Source organism: Choristoneura fumiferana, chromosome 12 (genome assembly GCF_025370935.1).
Source record: "Choristoneura fumiferana chromosome 12, NRCan_CFum_1, whole genome shotgun sequence".
NCBI classification, from domain to species: domain Eukaryota; kingdom Metazoa; phylum Arthropoda; class Insecta; order Lepidoptera; family Tortricidae; genus Choristoneura; species Choristoneura fumiferana.
This window is the reverse complement of record NC_133483.1, coordinates 19,699,391-19,717,667: the sequence shown is the minus strand read 5'-3', so window position 1 is coordinate 19,717,667 and position 18,277 is coordinate 19,699,391. Positions and strand designations below refer to the sequence as shown.

Here is an 18,277-nt window from a genome sequence, read left to right as displayed (position 1 = left end):
AGTGTTAAAATACTTTTATTTATCACAAAACAATCAAAACAAGCACTAATCAATACCAACAATGAATTCTCGCATCGCGACCGTTTACTCTTAAAAACTAAACAATTGAAAATGCAAAAACCGTCTAATACTGCACCAAATACTTTGATCCATTTATAATTAAGTGTACTACCTACAGTAACTAAATATATGGCATTAATGTGACTTAGGGAGGTGTCTTTGGTTTGTTAGGCGTCCCCATTCTTGGAGTTGAAGGCTATTTGGTAGAATATCCAGTCTTCGAGGAAGGAGGGCACGAAAGCCCGGCTCTTGGTGAAAGTGACCGCAGGTTTTAGCTTCGCTAGCTCCTGCTCGTACAGCTCGAGAGATTCTTGGCTTGTGGCACCGTTGCCCTGGAAGTTTCATCAAAGATTACTTGCTAGCACATCCTTATTCTGTATAAATACGACAATTTGTGAGTGTGTGCATGTGTGTCCGATACGTGTACGTTTTCACATTAAAATGTCTGGTCGAAATTTGGCATGTAGATAGACTTGATCTTGACAATAACGCAGGGTCGGTACGATATGGATTCAACCGTGTTATTTTGATTTTCCACGGTGAGTTAAAGTGAATATACAACTAAATATTCTAAGGGGCTGTTTCACCATCCATTGATTAGCGTTAACCGACGGTCAAATGTGATGCCGTCTCCGTCTATTCGAACAAAACAAATAGAGACGGCATCACACCTAACCGCCAGTTAACACTAATCAATGGATGGTGAAACAGCCCCTTAGAATATTTCAAGCGTCTACCTGTTGCCGTTATTAATATCGAGCAAAGAACGACAAAAAAAAAACACGTTTGTTGTATGGGAGCCCCCCTTAAATATCTATTTTACTGTTTTTAGTATTTGTTGTTATAGCGGGAACAGAAATACATAATCTGTGAAAATTTCAACTGTTTAGCTATCACGGTTCATGAGATACAGCCTGGTGACAGATGGACAGACAGCGGAGTCTTAGTAATAGGGTCCCATTTTTAAACCTCTCGGTACGGAACCCTAAAAAAGGTTGACGTGGTATCTTACATGTGTCATAAACTGGCCGTCAGGCTTGAGGATCTTGAACGAGGAGTTGAGGATCGTGATCATGAACTCCCAGAGCTCGCCGCAGGCCGACTCCGAGATGGGAATGTCGGTCAGGTCGCCGAATATGAAGTCCACTTTCTTGCCCTCCTTGATAAATTTGTTCACGGTCAGCATACAGTCTTCTACAATTATCTGAAAATACAAACAAAACGTAGGTTATAAATTGATAAACTTTTTTTAAAATATAAAACGGTTTGTTAGATTAATTTCACAGAATCGTTATTTCCTAGTAGCAAAATTTTCGTGCGCATTTTTTCTCGAATGCTTTTTTCGTACTATGCGGTTTATTACTAAAGCTTATTTTCACAGTAGCGTTTTATTTCCCAATCAAAATCGACACAGACAGTGTCGACGGAGCTCCGCCCAGGCGGAGCTCCTACTTTTGTATAGTTTTGGCCCTTCGGGCCGATGCAAACTTGACATAACCTAAACATACCTGTTTCTGTGTCGATTAAAACTGAAAAAAAAAACGCGCCTGTGAAAAAAAGATTCAGTAAAAAAGCATTTGGGAAAAAATGCGAATGGAATTTTGCTATTAGGAAATAACGATTCTGGGACATTGTTCTAACACTGTTAAAAAGGTTGCCCAATTGGTTTCTGCACCTGTTTTCTATATCGCTTACTATTGTGGTCTACAATAATAATTCTAGTTTGGCTAATGAAAGCTGAACCCAGCTATTATTTGAGTGGCAACATTATTCAAATGTCATGGGCAAACAGAAGGCCTACTCCGAAACTCGAAACTCGAAGTTCGTATCGTACCGTCCCTCTCGCTCTCGTATTAAATAGTATAAGTGTCAGAGGGACCGCACGACACGAAATTCGGGTTTCGTAGTAGCCCTGCGGACCAGAGTTTTTTTTTATTCGACTGGATGGCAAACGAGCAAGTGGATCTCCTGATGGTAAGAGATCACCACCGCCCATAAACATCTGCAACACCAGGGTTATTGCAGAGTAAAGTATAAGAAAAATACACTTGAGCTTGTACTATTATCTATTCTGTGACTTGTTGAGTTCAATTTACTGCTGAAACAGGGCGAAACAATCAAGTGGTGTGCCACAGATTATTTTAACCATGATAAGCAAATTCAAACAAAAACAAGCAGAGGGAAGCCTAGTTCAAACAGAAAAAAATAATGTTCTAGTATTGTATTGTATCTGGCGTATTTCACAGAAACTGCAACTTTTTTTTAATACTACACCCACTTCATAATTAGGCCCCTTTCTCCTCTCGAGCACGTCCCCGCAGATGGGCCGCAGATGCTTGTCGCAGGCTGTCATCACCACTTCGTCTATTTCCAGCATCCAAACGAACTTGGGCTTCTCTTTGAGAAGTTCGTAGAGGAGCGCCCCGTCACCGCCCCCTGTTGTATTATTTACGTAATTGTATTATTATGCGTACAGTTTAGTTTAGGAGATGGGCTCTGCTAACACTGGAGATGCATAGATACCTACCTACGAATTATTACGGAACTCTTAGTGTGCCGACTAGATTTTTTTTAAGTTTCTAAATTACAGTATGTATTCTAGTTATTTTTTATATATATAAATAGGCCAGCGTTTGACCACAATTACGCCTGATGGTATAAGCGATGGTATAAGTATATAGATAGTAGTATAGTATAAGTATATAAGTTTGTAGATGGTATAAGCGAAGATGTGGAGCAAGCTTGCTTGTTTTGCTTGATGGCAGCTTTTTAGAAAACTACTTCGCGCTTTTAACTCGCGTTATATTTCCATCTTATACTTAGGTTCTGTGCGTTTATCGCACATATTCTTCACTGACATACATATAAAATGTATATAGCATTGGTATTAAATTAAAACCTTGAAACGAATGCGTGATAGATGAGATTAATGGAGCATAGCACTCTCAATACTACACCTCAACGCACTTAATAAAATATCATAAGCACACTTTCACACTTTGGCACCCATTGGGTACGGAACCCTAAAAACGGCAAACTCTTACCTAAAATAACAATTTCTTTCCCTTCGTAATTGACTTTGCCTCGCTGCATTAAAGTTTCTGTGTATACAAGATCAGCCTCTGAAATATCTGTAACAAGCAAGAAAATATATAGGTGAGTATTTCTCGAAAAGTTGTCCCGTCATGAAATTGACAAGAAACCAGTTTTGTCAAGAAATTATTAACACTAAGAACGAGATCATAACGTACACATAAACTGCATAAAACATCCAAAAATTCTTGACGTCAGGAAAACGTCACGAAATCTTGTGAGGAAAAAATCGTATTTTTTATAACTACATCGAAATTGTCTATTGGATACAAAAACAAAGATTATCTCACTTTTTATCACCTTTACCACAAGGTTTTGTATATATTTAAGCACAAAATTACTTATTTTTTGTGTTGAAATAGCTTCAGGAAATATATATTTTTTTAAATAAGTAAGTGGATAACTGAAAATGGACAACTTTTTGAGAAATAGTCAGGTACCATCAGCCAAATATGTGGTCTACCACCTTAAAGTTGATAATCGTTTGCGTCATATAGGAACTTGTTTAAAAATTGATAGACCACTTATTTGGCTGATGGTACGTATTATATTCTCAATTTATGACGCTTTTTAAAGTCTAAAGTGTACCTACTAAAAGTGTTTTTGATTCACGTATATTCAGCAAAGATTAAAAAACCGGCCAAGAGCGTGTCGGACACGCCCGAAATAGGGTTCCGTAGCCATTACGAAAAGGCTACGGAACGAATTAAGGATTTCGTTTGAATGCACTTTACAGTTGAATATTTTGCAAACAAATCACGGAATCGAAAAATTGTTTTAGCAACCCCCTAATAGTTTTAAAAGACCTATCCAACGATACCCCACACTACAAGGTTGGATGAGAAAAAAAAATCACCCCCACTTTACGTCTATGGGTGGTACTTACTCTAAAAAAAAAATATTGTACCATTTTGTCGGCATAGTTTACATATATATTCGTGCACCAGACGTTCCCGACCACTACTAGTGTCCGCAACGCAACGACCAGCTGGGCTACTAAATCATGTCGAACGATATAAGTAATGGATATGACTATATTGTAGTCAAAATACACGCACAGGACTTATCACGCTAACACACACGAGTAATATTTACCTCGACATTTCGGCAACATTACAGGGGCCGTGGTCACGAGTAGACTCAATAAGTCCTGTGCGTAGTATTTTGACAATGAAAGAAAATCACGGAAGTTTAAGACATTATATGACTATATTGGTTTAAAAAGAAAACACAATTGAAAAATAGTTTATTGTGTATTGTAAATATGTAATAGTTTTTTTTATCTAAGTATATAACATATTTTCAGTGCATTCCCTTTATAGTTTACTATCTTCTTATCTAGGGAAAATGACCTCTCTACATCTACAGATGTAAGAGGTGCGTATTCGCAGTGATCATTCACCATTATTAGGAACATTATCAACAGCACTCAAATTTCTATACATTTTTATACAAAAAATATGAATCGAAGTTTGATAAAAGTCTTATCCATCTTATGCTTTCGTCACCATATTGCATCCATCATCCGCCCTTTACTTATAAGGCAACTTCTTGTTTTGCCCGATCTATTTCCACTACGGCTCATGCACACTTTGCCAGTGTAGTTATATTATAGCGCTTATATATAAATATTTCTGCCCTATTACTCTACCAGTATCCTATGGTTCACTACATATACCCGCGGTTATTTAGGACAGACAGCAGGCTTATAATAAGATTGACCCAGGTCACGAGGTCAAAAACCCTGCATCCACTTGACCGGTAAACAGAGGCTTTAGGGGGTGGCAAGCAGCAGCCCGCAAGCAGGGGCCCCGGGCAACAGCTAGGGTTGCCAGATGGTCGAGATTTGGAGGGATTTTTCAGATTTATTGTAAATCCTTCCGACTACAACAAAGTAAACATTGTCCCAAAAAACAACTTGATTTTATACTCGTAAAACAATAATTTTAAGTTACGAATTTACTTCGAGCGAAAAACGCTCCGACCGGCGGAGCGGCAGCGTCTTCGACTCATCTATGAGGAAAATTGTTTGAATTTTAAAGTTTTCTTTAAATAGTGAAAAAGGACAAAAATGGTTAAATCTAGGAAAAGTAGCTTGTGACAAGTTACAAAATAAATTACTTAATTAAATTTTATTGATTCGTCTTAAATAATAATATATGTAGGTAAAGAGAATACAATTTTCTGTTTTTCTGTTGTTAATATGTATGTTTACTATCGGCAGCAGACGATGTAACAATATTGGTAAATGTTTTTTTTTCGTAATAGGTACATTTAATTTAATTTGATTTTATTTTTGTTTCTCTTGACCGAAGTCCCAAAATACAGAAATTTTTATTTTTTTCCCGATGATAAAGTCAGTCGACCTGGCAACCCTAGCAACAGCCCAAATAGGTATATTTATAACTTTTTAATGCTTCGTTAACAGCAGAAAAATAACTGCATTGGATTCACATACTTTGCACAGAAACATGCACTACAATTATTACTTACAAATAATAATTCTTCGTAGAACCTAACCTAACCTAACCTGTGCTGCTTGGAAAAGAACGTTCTCTGCAAAGATCGGCTACGTCAGCCACTGTAGCCGAAAACAGTTAGGTATTATTATTATATTACTAGCTTTTGCCCGCGGCTGCGCCCGCGTGGAATTCGGTAATCGCGCTGTTCTTTCAGGAACTGCATTTTTCCAGGATAAAAAGTAGCCTATGTCACTCTCTGGCCCATAAACTATCTCTATGCCAAATGTAACCTAACCAAAAAAAAAACATTTTTACAAGTTTTTTTTGCTAACTGTACTTTTTGTTGACTGTACTTGCATTGTCACCCAAACTACATTTGCATGCCAAATTTAAGGTCGACGCTATTAACCGTTGAAGATTTCCGTCCTGCGGAGACGATCCTGGCTGGACCATCAGGATGTCACTACTAGATTATTGTATTGTCACGTGATTTACATAAGTATGCCAAATTTCAAGTCAATCCGACTACTGGAAGTTGGTCGAATTTAACTTGCAAGATTTGACAACGGGACAGGTGAAAGTAAATAAAAGCTTGTAAAAATCACGTCGATCCATCGCTCCGTTTCATATTTCGCGTACGTATTGATGATCGAAGCATTTCGCATTACATATTAGTATGGATTTTGCACACAGTACTAGGGCCTCGCAAAGATTATGCCGCGCGACTCCTAAGGCCGCTACTGCCGGCACAGCCTGCAACAGCCAAACCACTTACTCTGCAAGTCGTCTAGCACCAACATGTTCCCTAGGGACTTGGAGTGCACTATCTGCACCCGCTGGAATGGCGACTGTTCGTCGAACACCACATTGTCAATGTCATACTCTAGGAGACGTTCATCTGTGAATGGAAAAAGATAATATATATAACTCTATACTAGTAGTATTACACAATTGTTACATTCACGTAACTTGGCTAGGTTATCTGAAACTGTAACCAGCTAATTTTGGTACAATTCATACATTCAAATCTTTTTCTTTTGATTCGGGTAATTTAAAATAAAAATACAAAGTGGCTTGAAATTAATCCGAGAACGGTTTTTATCGGATTTTTGATTCCAGATGAGTTATTCCCTTGACCTACACTCGTACCAACTGAATCGTGACCCACTGTGGAAGCTTTTCGTAGAAAAAGTCATAGGGCATCGCATTTTATGATTTAAATTCGGGTTTTGTTCCGCGCACCTTGATTTAAGAGAAGCTCGATATTTCGGCACAGTTGCATGCCATGATCACGAGACGATCACGAAATGTTTCGTCATCAATTCATCCATGGCACATGCAAGTGTGCCGAGATATCGAGTTTCCCTAGAATCAAGGTGCGCGGAACAAAACCCGAATTTATCAAAAATTAGTAATGATAATGGCCGCGATAGTCTAAAACATTGTGTTGAGATCGCATAGCTTGACTGGGGAATTTATGATCTTACTGTGAGAACGTTCTACGGTGGGTCAGGAATCAAATGGTTCGACTGTACGCTTTGAATATCAACAAATGCATGGACCAGCTGTTATGTAATTCTTCTGGAAGCGCCAAAGTTCGCATAATCATTGCTAGTCATACCGTAATTTTTGTCCGAATTATCGTTTGTCATATTTTTACCCACTGAAACCTTACAGTTTTCTGTAATTTTTAAATGTTCATCATATAGAAAACTATAGGTTAGGTTAGGCTTGTTTTATAACAATTTCTGAAGAATTATTGGATTTAGAGAAAAAAGAGTTATGACAAACGATCGTTCTGACAAACATTACATTCGGACTTCCAATAAGTATGCGAGCCGATATGGACCCGGTTCCTCATAAAGATAAAGCATACATAAACTTTGAACTTACTGTACCTATCTCCGCTAATATCGGGCCAGAAAATCTATAGCTTGTCAACTAACCCAACAGTCCGATGGGTGCCCCTTATTTCACCTAACTGATTTGGCATAGCATAATTTTGTGCATAACATTGAACTGGCATAATAATTAAAAAACATAACACTTATTTAGCATAGTTATGAATCCTTATAATTGAAATATGCGTAGCATTTCTCCTTATGACTTTAATTGTCATAAGATGAATTCGCATAATTTTACCAAGTGAGCGAATTAGATGGGTCAAGGCAAAACCGACTCAGTTACGTTAGGTTGTTTCGATAAATATTTTTTGTAACACCGCGACAAAAGTCATTTCAGATACTAGTTCACTTTTCACTACTACTTGATCTAATTAAACTTTTTAATGCTTATGTAAAGTAACATGTTGTTTAAAATTATGCCAACTCATCGTTATGCCAATTTACATTGCACATGGGTTTAGTTAGGCGAAATAACGTTGTGCCAATTTTAATTAGGAATATTACGTAGATCCCAAACCGATATTTGGTCTCATTCGAACTGAAAACATGAATATGTGCAGTTTGGCGGTTGGCGCTTTCATCTGACAGTCTTTCATTGTAGCTTTGTACTGTACAGCGGGTTTAATAGTCTATGAGAACCTCCGTGGCAGCAGCGATAAATCGCCACAGTGGTATTGGTATTAGGCGCGCACGAGTGTGTTTTATCATGGTGATAGTCAGATCCGTCAGATATCTCTGTATTTCTCATTGTAAAGACAGAGAGATCCTACGATCACCGTGACAAAATGTCAGCCGTGAGCGCCTGGCTGTATACTCCGTTTATTTTAAGGTTTGAATTAACGGTTAAATTTGTTACACGTCAAGTGTTACACGTTTCTCGATATTTCGAAAATGGACTAAAAATACCTACATGTACTCGTACATTTATTATACAGCGTTATTTATTATGATTTTATTATAGATGTTCACACAGTTTCATTTAAAAAAGTGTGCAAATTTTACCGTTAAGTTTCAAATGGTAAAATAAATGGAGTATAGGTGAACAATATTGCGAAAAATTGCCTATTGAACAGAATTACAAAGTAAAATAGTCTCAAGCATATTTAGGGGCTGTTTCACCATCCATAGATTAATTTTAACTCACAGATAAATGTTATGCCGTCTCTGTTTGTTTTGTTCAAATAGACGGAGACGGCGTCACATTTATCCATCAGTTAAAATTAATCAAAGGGTGGTGCTAGTGAAACAGCCCTTTGTAGTAGCAATTTTTGCTGCGGCGGCATTGCTGTGATATGACTTCTGAGATTCACCTTTCTAAAGTTGTGATCAAAAATGTAGGTCAAAAAAAATTTACGTGATTTGGACCGATAAATGGTGCATAATACACATGAGTTAAGCCACTAAGCTTTCGAAAGGTGATACTCAAAAACCAATCTCTTTTTGAAGCCACCCCACTCACCTGAAGTCGGGTAATACCTGCTAAACAGGCCGCGCTTAATCGGCGCGTACGCTTGGGACTTTGTCACACTGATGTATTTCTTCACTTGGCTCTCCAGCACTCTTGCGGACTATTGAAAACAATAATAAGAAAAAGGAAACAAACAAAATATGAATGCGGGTTAACTAGCATGCAGTTTTGCATTATAAAATAATAAGGTTGAGCGTCCCTTTACTGGAAATTTGATCTGTTAATATCATTGGATCGTAAAATAGCGGGCAGGGATCAGAGGGGCTACTACGAAATTCAAAATCGAAGTTCGTATCGTACCGTCCCTCTCACTCTCGTATTAAATAATATAAGCGGCAGCGGGACGGCAAGATACGAAGTTCGAATTTTGCACTTCGTAGTATAAGGCCAGGGTTGCACGCGATAATCAATGATAATAATTTTTATAGCAGCGTGTGATAACTGTTATGGGTAAAGTCTATAATGTAGGTATGAACCTGAGCGCGGGTAATATACTGAGCGGCAAAAAATCTGCAGGGCTACTACGAAACTCGAAGTTCGGGTCGTGCGATCCCTCTCGCTCTCGTATTAAATAGTATAAGTGTCAGAGGGACCGCACGACACGAACTTCGAGTTTCGTAGTAACCCTGCTGGACCTCAAATGTATGCAGTAATAAGTAATTTTGTATGTAGTGGGCCAAATTTTGTGCCGGTGAGTATATTTTGCGTGACTTTTTTATAATTTCCAACCCTGATAAGGGTACGCTTTCATAAAAGCGGGGCGGTTATCAGGGAGTCTCCGACCAATGAGGGCTATCGCGTATGAATTCGCCGCTAGAGGCGCTAGTGTAGCGTGAGGTCTCCTGTATTTGTTGGGTGCCAACTGGTGAGCGTGAAAACGGTAGCCCTCCATTAGGTACGTTGTGCTAATCCTACTGGGGGGATGGCTACAATAGAGAGATCTCATTCCAGGCGGATGTTCTGTCTGGGGACCGAAATCCGAAGGAGCGTCGGACGTTGTGTTAAATTCGTCCGAGTTGAGAAACTTCGATGTCTTCGATGGCGCGATGTAGGATTTGGAGTTTCTATATGCTACTCACTAGATGGCGCTCATCATAATCAGAATAATCATTTATAGTGTGTGGAATTCAGGTTACAGTTAATTACAGATAGTAGTTGTTGCTAGGAGGGACTACACGACTAACATTATTATATGAAATATTGTGGGTGCGCACGTGTTTGTGTTTTTGTATTTTACGCTAATACGGCTGAATTGGATTTGGTAGGAGATTCGGTATACCGTCGCCAAGTCTAGACTAAAATTTGGCATGGATTCTTCATGCAATTTTATGAAGTATAGTATTTTTAGAAATTGTTATGGAAATTTTGCAAATCTCGGAATAAAAACAATAATATAATTATAAATTTGTTTGCTTCAAAAAGAAGCAAGATAAAACAAAAGAAATGTCTGGCGGACTCCGAGAGGCCTCATTGTCTAGCGCACTAGGATTAATTTCATTAATCGTTTTCAGTATTTCTTTCTGTCACACAGTGAAGGGTGAGGGCAGAAAGAGAAGGTGAATACGGCCTCCGGACTAAGCCTGTATCTTGAGGTCTTCCAATTCAAATGCCAGAAAGGATGTCATCCATAAAGTCACACATTTAGGGGAGGGTGGGCCATGCGTTTTGTAGCACAGGGACAAAATAATTGCAAATTTCATTGTAAAGGGAGGGGGGTGCTCAAAATTGGTGTGCTGGATGGCCCCTAATGGCTTACACAAATGAAGCCGCGGTTAGTCTAGTCTAGTGAGACATAAAGTGGATTTGAATTGAACCAACGTGATTGGTCGACGATTCTACACGTTGCTGCTCCGCTCCGCTTCTATTGAAACGCTTCCCAAAGGTAAATGCTAGCTCGAGCTTGTTTTAGGATGTAGCGATTTCGTACCAAAACCACGGCTTGAAATCGGTACCAAAAATACCGGTACTAAAGCAGTATACGCCGATATTTTACCGGGTTTTAAACTGGTACTAATAATAATTTAATCAGAATAATCGTATTTTTGGTACCAGTTTGAGGCACTTGACCCACCGCAGATGATATCCGATATGCGGTCCGAGGGTCACCAACGGTGCTGGCTGAAAATCAGCGCTGGTGTGTTTATTATTAACGCTTCAGCATTATGCTGAGCCAGTGTCCGATGCACAATCGCAATGACACATAGCTACGTGTACTTTCCTACGTGTTGTCTATTTGTACTTAATACTATTGTTGTGTCTTGTGTTGTGAATAAATGTATTTTCTTTCTTTCTTTCTATATACGAGCAGCGAGTAGAGCAACAGAATAAGTAATACTACTTACAAGTAGTAGAGCTACAAACTAGATGCGAGTTGGCGAGCAGCAAGGAATAAGAATAAGAATATTTTTTATTTATTTTAAAATGACCAGTATTATAATATACCAGATATTAAGGAGCGAGTGCGTTGTTCCGTTAGTTTTGTCGTTGGGCTATAAACGAGTATATGAGTGTGACTGGCTATTTCGCACTGTAGAGAAAAGGAGCGGCCACACCGCTGCTTAAAAAACGGTGACGGTGACAGTACGGAATCGCAGTGACGCACCGTTTTTATGGCATCCTCTCCACACTGCTGCTTAAAATACGGAATCGCAGTGACGCACCGTTTTTATCGCATCATCTTCAAACAGCTGCCTTAAATACGGAATCGCAGTGACGCTCCGTTTTTATCGCATCCTCTCCACACCGCTGCTTAAAATACGGAATCGCAGTGACGTGCCGTAAACGTCAGGACTTTACCGAACAAAACTCGTGACGTTTATGGCACGTCACTGCGATTCCGCATTGTTTGCGTATTTTAAGCATGCAAAAAAAAACGGTACGCCTACGATGCGTCACTGCGATTCCGTACCGTCACCGTTTTTAAAGCAGCGGTATGGCCGCTCCTTTAAACGACCGCTGTTTGTTCTCTCGGCGTATTTTGTTTGACTGCTGATGCTGACTGCTAAACGAGTATCGCTGAGCGAGTTTTGTTTTTGACAACTCTTGTCTTGTCGCTGCGACAAACTAGTGTAGTGTAGAGTTCTCGCCGGCAGTGTGACCAGCGATCAATTACGTAGCGTGGGTATTAAATAATGATTTCAGAAAACCATCGCGATTAATACATGAAATAACTACCTACCGAATAATAAGTTTAAGTTTGTAGTTGTATATCTATTGTAGTTGAAAATAATAATACTTAAATACACATACAGACACATTTCAAGTAGGTTTAAATAAATAAATAATATAAACGATTACATTTATTTAAGCGATTATATCTAAGCCATACCTACATATAAGTATCTTTAAATGTCATTGGTAGTACTTATAGCACTAGGGTTTTGCCATAGTCAGCCCTGTGTATCTTACGCACACATTGACGCGTGTACATACGTCTTCGTGCTTATGTAGATTGAAGAACGCGAATTTTGTTTGTACGCCGTGGCCGCCTTGTCCACCCACTAAGCTACGCCACTCTACTATGTGTAACTCTTTTACTGACACAGGATCTTATATCTGTTGTTCGTTTCATGAGCGGGAAAATATATAGCTAACTAATAGCTAATCGCTTTCTTGCCAGCAGTAGGACAAGTGCCTGAAGCTCTGGCCAAAACCGATAAAGACAGTTTCTGGTGCCTTGAAAACAATTAATACATACGTCTACTATATAAATAAATATAAAAAAATAATACTGTGACTAAGCACCTTCGATTCACTCCACCCTAGGGCTGCTTAATAAAGATATTATACATGCTGGTTCAAGATTACATGCTAGGTTTATATATGTGCAGTTCTAATCTAAAAACATTGTTAGACATAATAATATAGAATGCCTACAAAAAAAAACTATTTTATAAAAAAGGTAAAACAATGAAAAACTCATTGATTCACTGTCAGCCTGAAAAAATAATAAAATATAGTAATAAATTTAAATGGTAGAGATAAAAAAGCAGGCAGAAAAAAAAATAAGCCAGTTCAAAAATAGAATAAAAGTGTTAGAAAGATATTGGTGATAGCATTCTGAGGTAAAAGAAAATGGGGTAAATATCAAACTGGGTAGCCATCTAACCTGAGCTAGTAAGGTATACATCAAACTTATAGCCCCTTTTTATTGTTGGCAACAATTTAACTCTTTGGCTCTCCAATGACATTCTGACAGAACCTTCCAGTAGCTTAGTGTGCTAGAAACAAAACACGCTCAACCTTATCTTTACGGAGTTAATAAAATTACTTTGAAATCACATGACACAGTTCTCTTAGCAATCAGTTATGCATGCACTGGTTGTAAAACCGTAGTCTTAAGTGTTGGCATGTCGTAAAATATAAATGAGCTAGCCACCCTATTAAGGTTTACTTATCTTAATATGCAAACAAACAGGACCTGGTAACAAGATGTTTTAATCACACCAGGAAAACCTATTTAAGTAAATATACTGTTCTACAAAAGAAACTCACAGAGAGAAAATATTGAAATAGACCAGAGATGAGTTAATTACAAACAAATGAGATAGGCTAGGAAAACTAAATTCAAATCTTTCCGGTGGCGAATGCACTAGTCCCAAAACGCACTATTAGTCAATACACTCTAATTAATTTCGAAAGCCCCTCTTCTCATAAGAAACTAGGCCCAAAACACCATATTTCCAAAAAGGCTCATTCTCGATTTACACGAGAACCATTGAGAACTAGTCCCAAAATACACCTTTCCCAAAATACCCCAAATTGTGTTCACCTGTAGGTGGCGTAATACTTCATTCTCATAATGCATAGTTCTCAAAACACTCTAGTTCCAAAATACCCTAATTTTTTTTCTTTTATTTTCGAATGACTTTGAAATTGCTTTCAGCCGTAACCGTTACCCGTTTGACGCCAAGAGTATTTTTGCAAAAACAGTTTTTATTGAAATATTATTTTGAGCTATATACAGGTTGTAATCGTTAAGTGTAGCCAGGCGATAGTTCCGTAAATATATTAGGGTATTTTGAAAACTAGTGTTTTGAAAACTATGCAGTATGAGAATGAAGTATTACGCCACCTACAGGTGAGCACAATTTGGGGTATTTTGGGAAAGGTGTATTTTGGGACTAGTTCTCAATGGTTCTCGTGTAAATCGAGAATGAGCCTTTTTGGAAATATGGTGTTTTGGGCCTAGTTTCTTATGAGAAGAGGGGCTTTCGAAATTAATTAGAGTGTATTGACTAATAGTGCGTTTTGGGACTAGTGCATTCGCCACCGGAAAGATTTAAATGTATGGAAAATTTGGCAAAATTAATGCAAGACTTTTATCTATCAGGATATGTAGGTTATAGAGCAAAGTTAACTTTTATCCACTCCCCCCCCCCTCCGGAGCGAGCTTCACCCCCCGCGCCCACGAATATGTCCCGGACCGTGGTATTTTCTATTTTAAAAGAAAACCGTACTCGATACATATAAAGTGTGTAGGAACGAAATAATCCTAGATAAACTTACTATAAACCTTTCATACATACAAAAGCGATACCACTTACAGTTTCAGCCCAATCTGGCACCAAATACGAACATTTTTAATAATTTATCCAGCTTTTTTTGTTAATGGTTTAGTTTTTTTTTTCCAATTATTTCATACTTTACCGCCAAGATATGTATGACTAAAGTAAAGAATAGGATTTGCTCTTTATAAAAAGGTATAATTCATTTCTACACTCATTAATTTGACGCTGCTATGCAATTTTGAAAATTCACCATCATCAGCTGCTCTCGTCGATTAATTTGAACTTTGAAAGAGCCGGGCGATGGCCGCCGCCGCGCGGACAGTGCCCTAGTTCCCCACTGCCCCACCCCTACCCCGCCCGCTCTGCACAGCCATAGTAAAAGAGACCAAGTAGATTAACTACGAACAAAAGTACATCGCGCTGCTTAAATGTGTGCGCTTCGCGAGATGATACTTATGTATTTTTCGGGTTCCGTACCCAAAGAGTGCCAACAGAACCCTATTATTAACAGAAAATAGGTCCACACCTATAGATTACAGGAAAACACATGAGAATCTAATGGTATTTAAAGTAACACCGTTTAACCAGTATGAATATTTATATTTTGCTGAATGGCCAAATAAATTAAATTTAAGAAATAGCATAGCAACGGTAAATGAAAGAGTTTAGAAAGAAATTATACCTTTTTATAAAGAAAATGTTCTATTCTTTACTTCTGTCATACATATCTTGGCGGTAAAGGATGAAGTTTTTGATAAAACTAACCTTTTAGCAGAAAAAAACGATTAATTATAAAAAAAGTTAGTATTTGGTATCATATTGCGCTGAAACTATAAGTGATATCGCTTTTAAATGTATGAAAGGTTTATAGTAAATTTATCAAGGATTATTTCGTCCCTACACACTTTTTAACGGTGTACGGTTTGTGTACGGTTTTCTTTTATAATGGAAAATACCGCGTTCATAAAATTTAACTTTGCTCTATAACCTACATATCCTGATAGATAAAAGTCTTGCATTAATTTTGCCAAATTTTCAGCTAATTGTACTGAACTAAGACCCCTCTACTTTGTTATGTTTGTTTACATGATAAGACAAAATAAAATGAACCTTGAATAGGGGTTTTAAAAGTTAAAATTCCACTTACAGGGTAATAGTAACAGTAATTAAATTCCTGCTCCAAGCAGGAATATAACGCAAACCAGTATTAAGTGTATAATATTTGAAACTACCGTGAGACTCACTCATATTAAATGATATTATAACGGATAACTCACGTCTTAAACCGAGTTTAGCTCGACATTTTTCGGGCTATTTCATAGCCCTTCCTCTCAACAGCCGAGTCGCGTGCTCCTGTGAGTTATTATTATTATTATTGCAATAATACACTAGCAGCTCTTAGAGCTGATGCGTGTACGTCACTGCACTCGTGTTTTTAGTCTCTCTTCTTTAAGTATTTGGTCTAGTCTATTTTTAAAACTGTTCACTGAAGGTGCACTTATCACAAGTTCTGGGAGAGCATGCCACGAGTTAACAACACGATAGGGTAAGAAATGTTTCCTAGGGTTGCTTGCACTTGGCTGGCTTATCCGTCATAATATCATTTAATATTTGAAGGGTCCATGGAAAGAGCATTATGTCTAGTCACCTTTTTTAAAAATTGAGATTTTAATTATCTCAAAATATAGAACTCTCAAAGTAGACTTAGCATAGAATTAAATAATCTGAAAACAATATAAAATATATTTTTTTACTTTTAAAGAAATGGCAACCATAGTAATTGTTTGTGATGACTAACTTTCAAACTCCTTTAACTCAAAAAGTCCTTAGGTGACTATACATGTTCTTTCTGCAAATCCTTCATTTTATGTTAATTCTTACAGCCCGTGGCATATAAGTCTAGCACTGAATATTCATTTTTCTTGTCATGTGACAGTTGCACATCCTGCCCCATACATCATACAGTACTTTATTTTTTTTGCATATGTTCACTACTACATTAATGCATCCCAGTCACAGGCTGTAGCAAGAGTAAATATCTTTGGCAATTTTTTTTTTGGGTTTTGTGGCCTGCTTTCAGACCTTTAGGCGATGCTGCATGAATCTCAGGCTGAATGTTGCCCATACAAATAAAAAGATTCATGAGAGTAAGCCATTTCAACTTCACAAAAAAACCGGTCAAGAGCTTGTTGGACACGCCCAAAATGAAGTAATATTTTTCTAAGGATTTCGTATTTTATACGGAATCTTCCAAGCTTAGGTATATTTTATACCTTAGGCTGCAATTTACTCTTAAACTACTAATAATTCTCAAGCAAACTTAGCCGTTATAGTTTTCCTTGTAAGTTTGATATACTTACTACCATTCTGAATTTTTTCAAATTTTTCCACCCACCGGTTTAGATTTTAGAGGGGGGGGACACTCGATTTTAATGAAAATTTGCTCTTAAAGTTGAATATTTCGCAAAAAAATCACTGAATCGAAAAATTTACTTAGCAAACCCCCAATGGTTTTAAAATACCTATCCAAAAATACCCCACACTATAGGGCTGGATGAGAAAAAAAAACACTCCACTTTACATCTATGGAATGTACCCTAAAAAACTACTACTTCTGTGAAAGCCTCAACACTAAGAATCCAATCATTTCCTAAGTTTTCTGTTATTTTTTTTAATTTACCAATAGAAATTGCTCTGAAACCAAAGAAGACTGAATTATGAAAACAGGGTGTTCATTATATAAGATTTTGGCTGGATAAAAGTTCATTTTGGCTTTTTGAAAATATTAGTTCATATGTATTTTTTACAAACTATCATAAGTTGGCTTTATCAGATCATATTATTAATACAAATACATTTTTGGTTGTTTGTATGTAAACTTTTGGCAAGTATTTGAAGTTCTGTAATTGGCCTAAAGCCAAATTATATTAAATTATGACATAAGTAATAACTACAAATAAACAAAAATTTTGTACGGCTGCTACTGCTAATTGGAATGTCTTGACTATGTTCCTAGTAGTAGGAATTTTTAACTTGTTATGTTTTGTCAAATTAAATTTATAATTAAATTAACAATTCCAAATAGGCAAATATATTAATGAAATTGTCAGTTCATATGAAAGTGCTCCGCTGTAGGCTATAGAAGATATATATTTGCAATTTATCTTACCTTGAAACTTATTAAAGGCTCCTCAGATTCCTCCTTGTAGTATTCGATGTTCACGGTCACCAAACCGCGATCGAAAAGCCTGACCGACACGGTCGTGCCCTTCTTACCCGTTAATAGCTTCAAGGACCCACCATCCACCGCTACTTCAGCGGCTAAAATAAGATTCGGCACATAATCTTTCAAAACTGTCTCCAGCTGACTGAAGACCGCCTTTTGACCGCTCTCGTCTCCTAAACGGGCGGGGTCGATCGAGAAATCTAGCAGCAACGTTTGCACTGACATTATAGCGGTCCAACAGGAGTTCTACTAATAATAAATGGCGCGATACTTGGACGGGACCGGGATTAACGAGGAAGATGATTAAAGTGATACTGCTTGAATTTTTGATTGAAAAGGAAATTGACTTGACGTTTGATTGAAAGTGTTGCTACAGGTAATAAATATGTTGCTGTTCCGTCCAAAAATATTTATTATGAGAAAGTAACGAAAAAAACTGTGCTATTGGATACTGTTTAATTGTTCATTATTTGTATTATCATATACTATTTTAAACATAATTTGTAACTGGCTGTGTATTAGTTAGGTGATGTCAATCTATATAGTTATTACTT

At 37.5% G+C, this 18,277-nt stretch overlaps 1 protein-coding gene across 1 annotated transcript; it reads right to left on the bottom strand.

The window, feature by feature from the left end:
- Position 1: 1 nt before the first annotated feature.
- Positions 2-18,081, bottom strand: Sms (spermine synthase). Its single transcript, XM_074095673.1, has 7 exons — positions 17,667-18,081; positions 8,979-9,087; positions 6,391-6,513; positions 3,105-3,191; positions 2,339-2,496; positions 1,073-1,264; positions 2-392 (listed from the first exon to the last, which is right to left on the bottom strand). The coding sequence occupies exons 1-7, from the start codon at positions 17,946-17,948 to the stop codon at positions 228-230; spliced, it is 1,116 nt and encodes a 371-aa protein (XP_073951774.1). The 5' UTR covers positions 17,949-18,081; the 3' UTR covers positions 2-227.
- Between the last annotated feature and the right edge of the window lie 196 nt (positions 18,082-18,277).

What these genes read in the sequence shown, in the direction of transcription:
- Sms (XM_074095673.1), bottom strand. Translation starts at nt 17,948, where the DNA reads ATGTCAGTGCAAACGTTGCTGCTAGATTTCTCGATCGACCCCGCCCGT. An exon ending in CAGGTATTACCCGACTTCAG is followed by an intron (nt 6,514 to 8,978) that starts GTGAGTGGGGTG and finishes TTCCATTCACAG; the next exon opens with ATGAACGTCTCCTAGAGTAT. An exon ending in GAAAGAAATTGTTATTTTAG is followed by an intron (nt 2,497 to 3,104) that starts GTAAGAGTTTGC and finishes ATAATACAACAG; the next exon opens with GGGGCGGTGACGGGGCGCTC.